The following is a 14,658-nucleotide window of genomic DNA, read 5'->3' as shown; positions in this document are numbered from 1 at the left end:
CCCCTGCACCAATCCAAGAAAAGCGACACCTGATCTCCTGACCAATGGAGACCCTCAAACTGAACACTATAAGAGGTTAAACAAAAACCTCTGAGCTCTCTCTCTCTGTACTTTTTTCCTTCTTCCTGGACTGTATTCTGGACAGAATATAGTGAGCTCGGACTGGTTTGCGCCAGCGCTATTGATGAGACCGTACATTTGCATTCCTGTATGTGAATACTGTACTGTGGCTGATTGTAATTTTATATCTGTTGTTTTTCCCTTGTTAATTTAGTACCTGTTTGTATTGTGTAGCAGTCTGTACACCTTGTTATCTGTTTCAATATCTCGTTCACCCCGTTTTCCGTTAGGGACTGAAATACATGGTACAGGGACTTTATCCCCTTATTCCAGAATTTATACCAAGTCTTGTCTTTTATTCGCAATAAGCGGAAAGGTTTATAAGGAAATAATACCTGATTGTGTACTTACATTTGAGTACTAAGTACTGTGAAAAGATACCACTTTAATGGTATCGGTATAGCATGTTTTATACACGGACAAGGTTAGCTCGGCTTTGTTCGCACGTAACTAGGAATAAAAGGTTATAGGTTTACGGTTACAGTACTTAAACTGCACACTTCACTTATTATCGATTGGTTTAATCTTATATGGACATTGATATTGCCTATTACACCACAGTACGGGACACGTGCTGAGTAACAGGAGCACTTACCTATCACCACCACAGTATAGGACACGTGCTGAATAACAGGAGCACGTACCGATCACCACCACAGTACGGGACACGTGCTGAGTAACAGGAGCACTTACCGATCACCACCACAGTACGGGACACGTGCTGAGTAACAGGAGCACTTACCGACCACCACCACCACAGTACGAGACACGTGCTGAGTAACAGGAGCACTTACCGATCACCACCACAGTACGAGACACGTGCTGTGTAACAGGAGCACTTACCGACCACCACCACAGTATGAGACACGTGCTGAGTAACAGGAGCACTTACTGATCACCACCACAGTACGAGACACGTGCTGAGTAACAGGAGCACTTACCGATCACCACCACAGTACGAGACACGTGCTGAGTAACAGGAGCACTTACCGATCACCATCACAGTACGGGACACGTGCTGACTAACAGGAGCACTTACCGATCACCATCACAGTACGGGACATGCTCAGTATTATCTAGGTACACAGTTATCACCTTACAGGAAGTCCTGATTCTGAGGGGTAAATTTACCAAGATGGGAGTCCTAATGGACATGGGATGTTGCCCATTAGTAACCAATCAGATTATTTTTATTATCTTCTAGAAGGTGTTAAATATATAATAAAATCTGTCAGAAGCCTTCTATCAAACTGTTCTATAATCGGTTGGCTGTCTGCATATCTAACGCCTTACCCAGTCAAGCACATTGTAATATAGACTAGTGCATATATGCTATCACAACAATGTGCCCACCATCGGGGCAGGTCCAGGTCTCCTATGCGAGTATACTGGCACACCTGTCACACACTCATAGTACACAATGCCTGCAAGCACTACAGCCACCTCTCATCACATTTGCGCCACATTTCATATATCTTCTGACCAGTGTTCCCTCTAAGCTGTGCGCACGTGCGCGCACACAACTCGAGTGTGCGCACAGACATTACATCAAAACGCACAAAGCAGCAGTGGTCCCTTGTTGCAGTTGTGGACTCAATTAATGTGTGTTTCACCCATTAACTACATTGTGTGTTGTGTTTTGAATGTTTAAACGTTTAATATCATTTTGAAGTAAAGTTAACACAAATGCTGAACGTCATTTTCCAGTTATATATGTGACGCACAAAATTTTTTAATTTCCTTACAAAGTTGCACAGCCAAAATATTTTGCCGCACACAGCCTTCATAAAATTAGAGGGAACATTGCTTCTGACCCATGGCAACGAGTGCACTGTCTAACGCCTGCACTTGAAGAGAGGATGCAGTGAACTCAGAGCCAGAGTAATTATGGGGCCTTCTCATTCTTGTGTTGCTGGCATGGAGAACGCACGCTCTGTTAGACTTGGATTACGATTCCTGTAATGTGTATGGACCAATCATGCTGTGGAGTCATGTCCGCAGGATTACAGTGTGAGGTGTTAAAAAAAGAATCCTCATTTATTTAGCATGACACCAGTGGTGGAACTCCGGGAGACAACGGAGGCTTCAGCCACTGGGCGATAAGCCCTAAAGGGGCACATCACTGTCACCGGGCTCCCCGCCCCCCTTCCTCGGCAGCCCACTGACAGCCACTAGCTCTGCAGAGCCGGCTGCTATCACCGCCTAAGCAGGCGGTGATATACAGCCGCCTGCGCTGCAGAAATAGCTTCTGTCAAGTGAAACTTCAAACCTGCAGCCCCGGGCTCCATGACAGGATGACGGGCAGGGTAGGAGGCCTGGAAGGTAGCAGAGGCACGGCTGGTCCTGCAGCTCCCGGCACCTCGGCTCCAGCGGTGTCGGCAAGGTTGGGGGGCTGCTGGTTGCCGGGAGCTATACATGCGCATTACCTAACTGACCCCCCTCATTCTCTGCCTCACTCCCCATCCCTCTACCTTACCCCATCTCTCTCTGTGCCTGCACCTCCTCTCACCTCTCTCTCTCTGCCTGAACCCCTTCATTCTTTGCCTCACCCTCCTCTCTATGGGCCTTATTCTAGTTCACTCTTAGAGGCAAATTCCTTCTTAGCTGGACAAAACCATGTGCACTGCAGGTGGGGCAGATGTAACATGTGCAGAGAGATTTAGATTTGGGTGGGGTTTTTCTTCAAAGTGAGAGCTTTATTGCAGTGTAAAAATAAAGCAGTCCGTATTTTCCCTGTACAGAAACAAAATAACTCACCCAAAGCTAAATCTCTGCACATGTTACATCTGCCCCACCTGCAGTGCACATGGTTTTGTCCAGCTAAGAAAGAATTTGTCTGTAAGAGTGAACTAGAATAAGGCCCTATATGCCTGACCCCACCCTCATCCCTCTCTGCCTTAGCTCCCTCCCCTTTCTCTACCTTACCCCCCCATCTCTGCCTGACAACCCTCTCTGACACTTGTTTCTCTCTTTCTCCATGACTTTCTATCATTCTCCTCTATTTCTCTCCATTGCTCCCCCTATCTCATTCTCCCTCCCAATCGCTATGTATCCATAAAGAAATAGGTGGTAGTGCCGCGCTCTGTCACTGAAATTCTACAAATGGTTTGAACAAAAAATATAGTGTTGTTTATTTGTTTGCAAAATGTAGCTATACACATAAGATAATTGGCCTTTTCAATATACTGTCCAGTCATTGGAGGCTGGAAAAGTATATTCCTTCAAGTTCAATGATCACTTAAATGAGGATGGCATACAGAATGGCACATGAAAAATCTGCCTGAAATACACAAAAACAAATATATATATATAAAAACAAAAAAAATAGTGCAAAAATATTGGAGCGTGAATTGTATGTCCAATATATTGTGTGGTGTGTACACTCAGATTGGATATGTGCACAATAATGTCTGAGTTTCTGAAATAAATCCTACAGTCTTGCAGTGTGAAATGATGAAGCGGCGTCCCGCTATTTGTAATCCTTTAGGGTGAATGGATTCTGAAAAGGAATGATGGTACCTGTGCGTGCAGTGCTTCGTGTTCGGGAGCGTTTTTTTCTTGGTTGAGGTGGCTGGGGAACCCCGGGTCCCGGACTGGGGGTGCTACGTCCGTGTACTGTTCTGCACCAGCAGCTCCGTGTAGAACACGGCTGACCGGGCTCCAGTGGTTACAGACGCTGTTCCCTGTCTGTGTTAGGTGTCGCGACTCACCGTTTCAGGATGTGTTGTCCTTTGTGGTGACCGCTTGCCTCGTTGACAGGACCCTGCTGGCTCACCCTGCTCCCCCTCCTGCGGATTCTCACCACTGCCGGTACACTTGCTCCGTGACAGTCTCTCTCCGGCTTCTGTTATGTAGCGGCGTGTGCACCCGCCGCTCACCTCGTCGTGGGATTCTCACAGGTGTCTGTTGTCTGGTTAGCTGGAAGTGTGGGTGATATTGGTATGTACCCTATGTATCCATGGTGGTGGTGGTGGGGGACCAGCTTATATCTTGCCTCCGGGCATCATGGATGAACTTACGCCAGATTTCTCAGACTTTATTCAGTATAATTCACCAGCGAGATGTCCCAATGACAGTGTCTACTGGAGGAAGTATTATTATTAGTTTTACTGCTAGCCCTTCTTCGGTATAAGAGTGTTAGGTGGTTACAGCTTAAAACTCTGGGCTTCAGTCACTGGCCCAGTGCTTTCCATTCTGAATGAGTGTCTTTATCGCCACAGATTTAGTCGCAGATAACATAGTAATAAAGTATATGAAATGTAGTGATCCTAGTGACATAGTATCAAAGTAATATAGTTGTATAATAACATAGTAATATAATAACATAGTATCATAGTAATTTATTAACACAGGGGCAGATTTATTACGCCTTAACAAGAGATAAATGCAAGGGTGATAAGGAGATAAACGTCCAGCCAATCACCTTCTAACTGCCATGTTACAGTCTGTGTTTAAATAAAGTCAGTAAGGAGCTGATTGGCTGGACGTTTATCTCTCTTTATCACCCTTGCATTTATCTCTTGTTAAGGCTTAATACATCTGTATCATAGTACCAAAGTAATATAGTCATAACATAGTATCATAGAAATATAGCAACATACTGTAGTTGATAAAGGTAAAAAAAAAAAAAGAAAAAGACACTAGTCCAGGGCTTGACAAATTTCTTTAAAATCTAGGAGCCACTATGAAAAAGTAGGAGCCAGAGAAACTAAAAATAGGAACAGTGCATGCCAAAGCTGCGCACCAAAAATGTACACTGTAATGCCTATTACACCTGTCACACACCCATTACGTATTATACCACATGTCATAATACCTATGACCTATTATGCCACACGCCATAATGCCCATTAAATATATCACACGCCATAATGCCCATTACATATACCAAACACTGTAATGCCCATTACACCACATGCTGTAATTCCCATCACATATATTACCAAACGCTGTAATGCCTATTACATATTATGCCACATTAGTTCAACTTACTACTTACATGCTCGTTGCCAGGAGTTACATGTGGTGCCATAGGGTTAACATGCGGTGCTATGGGGAATTATCCCTCCTCCTCCCTGCCGTTACCATCCGTGGTAACGGTTACAGCCAGGCAGAGAAATTTAAGTAATTATATATATATATCCCTTACCCCTGACACATTTCTTCCGCTGAGGCCATACCCCCTGGCGCAGCTATACCCATGGCACTATACCGCTGGTGCAGCTATCCCCCTGGCACTATACTCCTGATGCAGTTCTCCCTATGATGCCATACTAGCACAGCTCTGCCCCTGATGCCATATCCCTGACCCAGCTCTCTCACTGAGGCCATACCCCTGATGCAGCTCTCCCTATGATGCCATACTAGCTCAGCTCTGCCCCTGATGCCATATCCCTGACCCAGCTCTCTCACTGAGCCCATACCCCTGATTCAGCTCTCCCTATGATGCCATACCCAATGAAGCTTTGCTTCTGATGCAGCTCCCCACCCCCACGCCATACCGGACGCAGCTTTGACCCTGACACTACTCTCCCCTCACCACTCACACAACTTCTATATCTCAACCAATGCAGCTCTCTCCTCCCCCTTTGGCTCCGGCTCTGTTGCGGGGCAGTGGGGAAGCCCCCTTCCCCAGGGACCCGTGCTCTCCTCCCCACATGTCCGGGATCGGTCGGATCCCAGCCCTGTGGACGCGTCTCCTGTGTGCACAGGGGCCACTGTCGGCTACATCCAGCCGGAGAACCCCGGAGCCTGAGGGATGCAGAGAGAGAGCTGGGGGAGCGGACAGGAGGGGGATGCTGGTGTGTTTGTGCTGAGCGCTGCGCCGTGAAGGTGCCTGCCCCGCCGGAGCGGTCACAATGAGCAGCCTCCTGCCAGTGTGGTAAAGAATGCACAGGGGCTGTCGGCTACATCCAGCCGGAGTCTGAGGGACACGATCCAAATGGCTGCCCCAGTGCAGGGACCGGGCAGACAGTAGGAATCCGAAGATGGGAGGAGGGGGGGGGGGGGAGCAGGTGTCGGGCGCCGCTTGTCTAGCAGTTGAATCCTGACTGACGCTGAGCGAGAGCCGGGGGAGCAGACAGGAGGGGGGTGCTGATCGCTGTGCCGCGGCAGTGGGGAAGCCTCGGTCCGCGGCAGTGGGGAGGCTCGGTTCACTGCAGGGCTGCTGGGGCAGGCACGAGCAGCTACATTAGTTACCCCACCTGTCACCATGGCTATTTTGATCTTGCGCCAGACCACACCAGAGCTCACGGCGGTCTGACAATCAGGAGCTGCCGCTCCTGATTGGCTGCTGAACCACAAACTGTGATTGGCCCCCGATGCCACAGCGGACCTGCTCTTTAGGGATGTGCCTGTGTCTCATACCGCCGGGTAGAGTAATGACTACTTGACCTGTTACCGCAAGTGCACCCGGAGATGACCAGATTCTGCTTCCTCCCCAACAAAATCTGGTCGCCAGGAAGCAGAATCTGGTCGCCATGGCGACCTGGCCCCCGGGGTTTGTCGAGCCCTGCACTAGTCCCTTGATGGCTAACCTTGACACTCCAACTGTTGTTGAACTACACATCCCAGCATGCTCTGCTTCATTTTTGCTATTTGGCCATGCTAAATCTGGCAGGGAGAGCGCAATAGTATTGCTAACTAAGGACCCGCACAGGATGGGGTACCCCCAGAATCTCCGGGGAAGCAACAATGCTTAAAAGATGACACAATAAATACAAAAGACCAGGTGTAACAATATACAAGATGAAACCGTAATAAAAAGGAAGAACAATAGCTGTGGTGCAACAATGCACAAGGTGATACCGAAGACATAACTGCACACAACCCCAGACGTATCTGGATGATGGAGATTCACAGGAAGTCCAGAGGTTGGCAGATAGACAGGCTGTGGCTGGAACCAGGAGCAGGCTGGACAGCTGGAAATAACTGACAGGCGCAACGAACGCTTCACAGACTGGTCTGGGAACCAAGAACACTCTGCTGTCCACTCCAGGCTGACAGAACTATAACCTGCGTCTGTGCCCAGCAGACGCAGGCCTTATATTTCAAACTCGCCACCCCGCAGCATGTGACATCAGCCGCTGGCTGACGCCAGAAGTTCGGCCTGTTGCCTAGCAACGGGCTCAACACTTCCGTCTCATCCGCCCGCTGCCGGAAAGATGGTGCTGCCCGCTGCGTCCTGGAGCCGTCAGTGACAGCGGCGCTGCCATAGGCAAAGGGACAGCAGCGGCGCAGTGCCTAACACAAATCTTTTCTACTTCACAGATGTCATTATTATGGAATGGTGCCCAGAACTGTACACTGTATTCTAGATGAAAACAGCGATTTATACATTGGTATGCATGCTAATACCTTATTGGTATACCCTGCTGCTCCTTCACATTTAGCACGGTAGCTAAATTTTCCATCACCAAGCACACCCAAGTTCTTCTCTATTAATAATTCCCCTCGATTTTCCCCATTCAATTTATAGATTGCACGTGTGTTTCTGGTCCCAAAATACATTACATGTGTACGCCTTGAAGAAGGCTGGTATAGCAGAAACACGTTGGTGGACCAGAGGGGAGTTCATGTGCCAATGATTGGGACCTGAGGAGGCCTTTGGAGACCCGGGATTGCCAGTGGAATTTTAACATGCATATAGCCTTGATCTTAGGGCCCAATACAGTACTACTGTTTTTAGGATTACTGTTTGTTTTAGTGTTTTATGAATAAATCTCAGAACCACTGGGACAGAAGACGCAGCTCCGAGCTGATGTGCACCTGTCCCAGAATTAGGCAGTTTCTTTGCTAATTACCTGTAAGTAATGGAATAATGAAATTACTAGAAGAGCGCAGGGCTCGACAAAACCCGGTCGCCATGGCGACCAGATTTTGCTTCCTGGCGACCAGTTTTGCCAGGAAGCAGTACTTTCAGGGCAGAGGGACTTGAATTAATGACAGTAGCGGGCCCCATGGAGGATTATATACTGTTAGCTATAACATCCAGCGCAGCAGCAGCCAGCAGAGCGGTGCACAACTCACCCGGCTGCTGCTGTTGTATCAGAGCAGGTCTGCAGCACGGCTATTTAAAACTTGAGCATGGAGCTACAGTGGTAGTTTCTGATTGGCTTGGGAGCCGTCTTGACTTTTCAAATATTCGTGCTGCGGACCGGCTGTGTGCTCTGATACAGCAGCAGCCGGGTGAGTTGTGCGCGGCTCTGCTGGCTAGTGGCTACTGCGGCGCTGGATGTTATAGCTAACAGTATAACCACGGGGCCGCTGCTCACATGTCCGATGACAGGGGCACCAGAGGCTGCTGCAAATTCTCCTGGAGTGCTGATATGATAACCCCCACCACGGGGACCCGATGCTTACGTGTCTGATAGCAAAGACACCAGAGGCTGCTGCCAGCGCTCATGACAGAATAAACTCTGCCAGGACTCTCCTCCTCCTGTCACACAGACCAGTGCCTGACCCGTCTCCCCCCTCCTGTTATACCAGCCGGTCTGACCGCAGTGTCTGACCCCCGCCTTCCCCTGCTGTCACACCAGCGGCAGCATGGCCAGGTAGTCTCCCTCTTCAGTTACACCTGATCCCCGACTCCTCATGTTCAGCGCGGTGCCCTACCCCCACCTTTCACACCAGCGGGCACAGTGTTGTGTCGCCCTCCTGTCACACCAGTCGCACGCACACGCAGCACCTGACCCCCGCCTCCCCCTCCTGTCAGAGGAGTGGCAGCGTGGACGGTCAAAGCCTCCCCCTCCTATAAAACCAGCCGCCCGCAGTTTCTGACCCGCTCCTCCCTCTCTTGTGCAGCGGCAGCGCGGTGCCTGACCCCTGTCTCCCCCTCCTGTCAGACCAGTGACTACCTACTTCAAGTTCTCATGCAGGGGCTCCACCAACTGCCAATAGTCCCCCATCGGCATGCAGGTCTTTCCTTGCTTCTTGCCGAAGCAACCCCTGGCATCAAGGATCAAACCCCATAGCAATGAGCATGTAGGGTAAGCTCCACTTATGTGGGATAATATGTAATAACCAACCATGACTGCGTGTGGTATTATATGTAATTGGCAGTCCAGTGTTTGGTAGAACGTGTAATGGCATTATTGCACGTGCAAATTGTGTGTGCACCTTCGCCGATCACTGTCCCTCTTATTAGTTTATCTGGCTCCTAAATTTTCATTTTGGCTCCTGGATTTTAAATAAATTTGTCGAACCCTGGAAGAGCGTCTGCGAGACCCCCACCTACGGCATCGTTGTTGCCGATTACTCAATCCAGACCGGATGTCGGTCACACACACACCAGCCCTGACTTCGGTCACACACACACCAACCCAGACATCGGTCACACACACCAGCCCTGACATCGGTCTCACACACACCAACCCAGCCATCGGTCACACACACACCAGCCTTAACATCAGTCACACACACCACCCCTGACATCGGTCTCACACACACCAACCCAGACATCAGTGTCAAACACACCAGCCCTGACATCGGTCTCTCACACACACACACACACACACACCAGACATCAATGTCAAACACACCAGCCCTGACATCGGTCTCACCCACACACCAACCCAGCCATCGGTCACAGACACACTCACCAGCCCTGACATCGGTAACACACACACACACCAGCCCTGACATGGGTCACACACACACCAGCCCTGACATTGGTCACACACACACCAGCCTTGACATCGGTATCACACACACACCAGCCTTGACATCGGTCACACACACACCAGCCCTGACATCGGTCACACATCGTCAGTCAATGGCCCTGACTTCGTCAGTCACATCATGTGTCCGGTCATCGGTGACTGCTGTATGATCGCACGCCCCCGGGTCTGTCACATAGACGCCGAGCCACCCGGTCTCCCCTCAACTTCGGGAGCTCGCGCCGTTCCCGCCCTACGTGTTGCGCATGCGCAGTGCTCCGGCCATGTAGGAGGCGGGGCCCAGGAGCTGATTCCACTCAGGTATCAAAATGGCGCCCGCCATGTAGAGGAAGCCGCTCCCGGACACCGGAGGCCTAATCACCCGTATGTGCCCACCCTCTCCGGTATTTATACTCTCCATATAGTGCCCATATACGTACCATACACCTCTCCCTGTATAACGCTGTATCCCCCTATATGTACCATACACCTCCCCCTGTATAACGCTGTATCCTCCTATATGTACCAAACACCTCCCCCTGTATAATGCTGTATCCCTCTATATGTACCATACATCTCCCCCTGTATAACACTGTATCCCCTATATGTACCATACACCTCCCCCTGTATGTACCATACTCCTCCCCCTGTATAACGCTGTATCCCCTATATGTACCATACACCTCCCCCTGTATAACGCTGTATCCCCTATACGTACCATACACCTCCGCCTATATGCACCATACACCTCCCCCTGTATAACGCTGTATCCCCTATACGTACCATACACCTCCCCCTGTATAACGCTGTATTCCCTATATGCACCATACACCTCCCCCTGTATAACGCTGTATCCCCTATACGTACCATACACCTCCCCCTGTATAACGCTGTATTCCCTATATGTACCATACACCTCCCCCTGTATAACGCTGTATCCCCTATATGCACCATACACCTCCCCCTGTATAACGCTGTATCCCCTATATGCACCATACACCTCCCCCTGCATGTACCATACACCTCCGCCTGTATAACGCTCTATCCCCTATATGTACCATACACCTCCCCCTGTATAATGCTCTATCCCCCTTCATGTACCATACACCTCCCTCTGTATAACGCTCTATCCCCTATATGTACCATACACCTCCCCCTGTATAACGCTCTATCCCCCTATATGTACCATATACCTCCCTCTGTATAACGCTGTATATCCCCTATGTGTACCATACACCTCCCCCTGTATGACGCTGTATACCCCGTATGTGTACCATACACCACCCCCTGTATGAAGCTGTATCCTCCTATATGTACCATACACCTCCCCGTGTATAACGCTTTACGGCCCTATATGTACCATACACCCCCCCTGTATAACGCTGTATCCCCATATATATATATATATATATATATATATATATATTATACACCTCCCCATGTATAATGCTGTATCCCCTATATGTACCATACACCTCCCCCTGTATAATGCTGTATACCCCCTATGTGTACCTTACACCTCCCCTGTGGAATGCCACGCGTAGTGTATAAGTCGCTTTGCGGCATAGAATGCTATATACATGCTAAATAGATATATATATATATATCTTTCTCTATGTGTGTGTGCCCTCCAGATCGCTCACCAGGGGTACAACAGGTGGCACTCAGAGACTTGCAGTAAATTGAAACAACGTGCTTTCAATGTCATCAACGTTTCGGGGCAGTCCCCTTACCACCTCCCGGTCTCCCCTCCCCTCCCATCCGGCACCCGGATGGTAAGTTGTTGGCACTGTATTTAAACTGTATCTGCACCTTGATTTTTTATGCTGACGAAAGGGACTGCCCCGAAACACATACACACAGTGTATTGTTCCGTTATTTGGCTCATCTGCGGTGGTGTTAGCCAATTGTTATATCTTTGTGTCTTTGTCTCCAGGCTCACGGCTTCTGTTCACCTGAATGCATTTCAGGTTCTCTAGAAAATAAATGATCTGATGGAGAGGCCAGCAAGAGTAGAACCTCCATCTCCTACAACATGTTCTCTCAGGGTTGAGCCAGATAAATCAATTCAGCGACCACCAAGAACTAGGAACCCTGGACCCGAGCAGCAGCGATTTTTATGTGAGACTCTGGTTCCCATGCAGAGAGCATCAATGTCTTTGTTAGGCTGTGCAGATCAGGCTCCACCTGATGCTATGCCAAGGCCCCCCAGATCAGAGCCTCCTGGTCCTGTGTCAAGGCCCCCCAGATCAGGGCCTCCTGGTCCTGTGTCGAGGCCCCCAAGATCAGAGCATCCTGGTCCTGTGCCGAGGTCCCCCGGATCTGAACCTCCTGGTCCTGTGCAAAGTTCCTACACATCAAAGCCTCTTGGTCCTGTGCAAAAGCCACCTAAAATAGGTCTTCTGCAGAGGCCCCCAAGATCAGGGCCTCCTGGTCCTCTGCAGAGACCTCCAAGATCAGAGCCACCTGGTCCTCTGCAGAGGCCCCCAAGATCAGAGCCACCTGGTCCACTGCAGAGGCCCCCCCGATCAGAACCTCCTAATCATGTGAAGAGGCCCCCCAGATCAGAGCCTCCTGGTCCACTGCAGAGGCCCCACAGATCAGAACCTCCTAATCCTGTGAAGAGGCCCCCCAGATCAGAGCCTCCTGGTCCACTGCAGAGGCCCCACAGATCAGAACCTCCTAATCCTGTGAAGAGGCCCCCCAGATCAGAGTGTGCAGCTCACTTGAATAAATCTTCCAAAATGTATATTTCTACTATAGAGAGACCGCCACGGACCGATGCCCCTATTCCTGTTGAGAGAACAATGCCGATAGATGGTGTTGTTCAAATGGAGAAGCCTCCAACCGCTGATCCTCACATATCCATGGAAAGACCTCCAAGGACCAATCCTCCTGCCCCCATGCCGAGACCTCTGGCTGCTCATACCATGGCTGTGCAAGGAGGCCTGAAGGAACTTACTGTCTCCATGCAAAGACCACCAAGGGCAGATAATCCTGCACCTGTCAGCTTACTACCAAGTTCTGAACTATCTGGTCCTGTTCATAGAACGCCAAGGTCAGTACCACCTGGTCCCATACAAAGACGTCTGAGATCTGAGCTACCAGGTCATGTTCCAAGGTCCATAGGGAATGAACATTCTGAAACAATACAGTGCCCTGACAAGACCAATTCCTCTGACCTACTACAAAGACCCCCAAAAGCTGAACATTTGTGCTTGCAGCAAAGTCTCCCTGGTATTTCAGATCCAGCTTCTGTGTCTGGTCTGCACAGCACTGACTCCTTACTTGCTGTACCGAGGCCTTCCTTACCTGCAGATTTGTCTCGGGAAACATGTGACTCTATTCCTACCCTAAGAGCTGATGGAATTGAACATGTTGATCTTGAGGATTCTGAATTTGCACAAGAGGAATCAATCACGGGCCTGCTCCTTAACGAACACAGCCACCAAGATTCATATCCAAGAGCTACGGCCGAGTCTGACGTGGAACCAGATAAAACAGAGGAGACAAATTCTACTGATCCTCGACATAGCACTGATAATACAAATGCAGGTGAGAAGTTCTTGTGTAGGTCCAAAATGCAGAGGCAGGTCTTACAGGTCTGCGAGTATATTATGTCCTCCTAAGTGACTGAGGTCGGTGAGTATATTATGTCCTCCTCACTGCCACCTGTGTAATCAGAGAAAAGGATTTAACAATAAGTCCCATTCGGGAGACATCAGGGGCCACAGGCTTTACAGTGGGTAATGGGGTGGGAGTGAGCACCAGCACCCTAGAGGTTAAACTTCAACTGCCTCCCAGGCAGATGGCCTCCTCCCCTCCTCTACCTGCCTCCAGGCCAAGGACTCCTTTTTTTTTTTCAGGGGCTGGCAGGAGACAATATTTTTTGTGGCCCTAGTGTCACCTGAGAGCGCTGGTAGGACTGGAGGGAGGATACACAGTAAAATAGTTACTGCTGAACACAGTTGCTGCTCCTTTCACGAGGTTGTGTGCCTCAGTCAAGAACCAATTTTTGCAAATAGTGTATGTAGCCTAGGCGATCATACACTTCAAAGAAGCGCAGCTGTGTTCAGAACACAAATTAAGAGGATACAATTTTCTTAATATAAAGATTTATTTATAAAAAACACATATGAAAAAATATCATTATCTCATAAAGAAGTGCACTTCATAGGGCTTTCGAAGATCACAAAAACACAGACCTGACCACCACAAACAACATATAAAAATGCTTGGCATATATATATATATATATATATATATATATATATATATATATATATATATATATATATATATATATATATATATATTATAAATAGAGAAAGCGGTGACCAGTTCCATACAGCTACAAAAAAAGCCTTTCTCTGCCTCCAGGTGGGTCAGCGGCTTCCTCAGTTTGTGCACAAACTGAGGAAGCCGCTGACCCACCTGGAGGCGGAGAAAGGCTTTTTTTTATCTATATGGAACTGCTACAAAACTGGTCACCGCTTTCTACAAATCTGCCCACCGTTGCTTACATCTCTAAGCTGGGATTACAAATCGCTATGTGGTTGCTGTTTTCATCTCTGCCCAGTAATTACAACAGCTTGCTGGTTGCGGAGGGTGGACTCTGATGTGAACACCTATTAAAAGGTTGCTTGAAAGACCACAAAACAGCTTTGGAGGTTATGTGGAGCGGGACTGGTAACTATATTACTTGCCATGCTGAATATGTCAGCCTATTAAGTGAGCCATTCTAGCCATTTATATTATATACATGCCAAGCATTTTTATATGTTATATGTTGTTTGTGGTTGTCATGTCTGTGTTTTTGTGATCTTCGAAAGCCCTATGAAGTGCACTTCTTTATGAGATAATTATATTTTTTATACTTTTT

At 48.7% G+C, this 14,658-nt stretch overlaps 1 protein-coding gene across 7 annotated transcripts in view; it reads left to right on the top strand.

Moving 5' to 3' along the window:
- Positions 1–10,023: 10,023 nt before the first annotated feature.
- The window catches only part of GON4L (gon-4 like), a 44,177-nt gene continuing 39,542 nt past the window's right edge, over positions 10,024–14,658 (top strand). For 4 of the 7 annotated variants that reach the window (XM_083166545.1, XM_083166544.1, XM_083166546.1 and 1 more), the window contains exons 1-2: positions 10,024–10,180; positions 11,713–13,331. In XM_083166545.1, the coding sequence (XP_083022671.1) occupies positions 11,771–13,331 (1,561 nt within the window). In that variant the 5' untranslated portion in view covers positions 10,024–10,180; positions 11,713–11,770. Of the gene's footprint in view, positions 10,181–11,410; positions 11,552–11,712; positions 13,332–14,658 lie in introns of all 7 variants that reach the window. The other 3 variants (XM_083166542.1, XM_083166543.1, XM_083166541.1) reach the window with 3 other exon arrangements.

This window comes from Crinia signifera, chromosome 12, assembly GCF_055691185.1.
Source record: "Crinia signifera chromosome 12, ASM5569118v1, whole genome shotgun sequence".
Lineage (NCBI taxonomy): Eukaryota > Metazoa > Chordata > Amphibia > Anura > Myobatrachidae > Crinia > Crinia signifera.
Note: the sequence above shows the minus strand (reverse complement) of the source record. Positions and strands in the feature narration are given on the sequence as shown.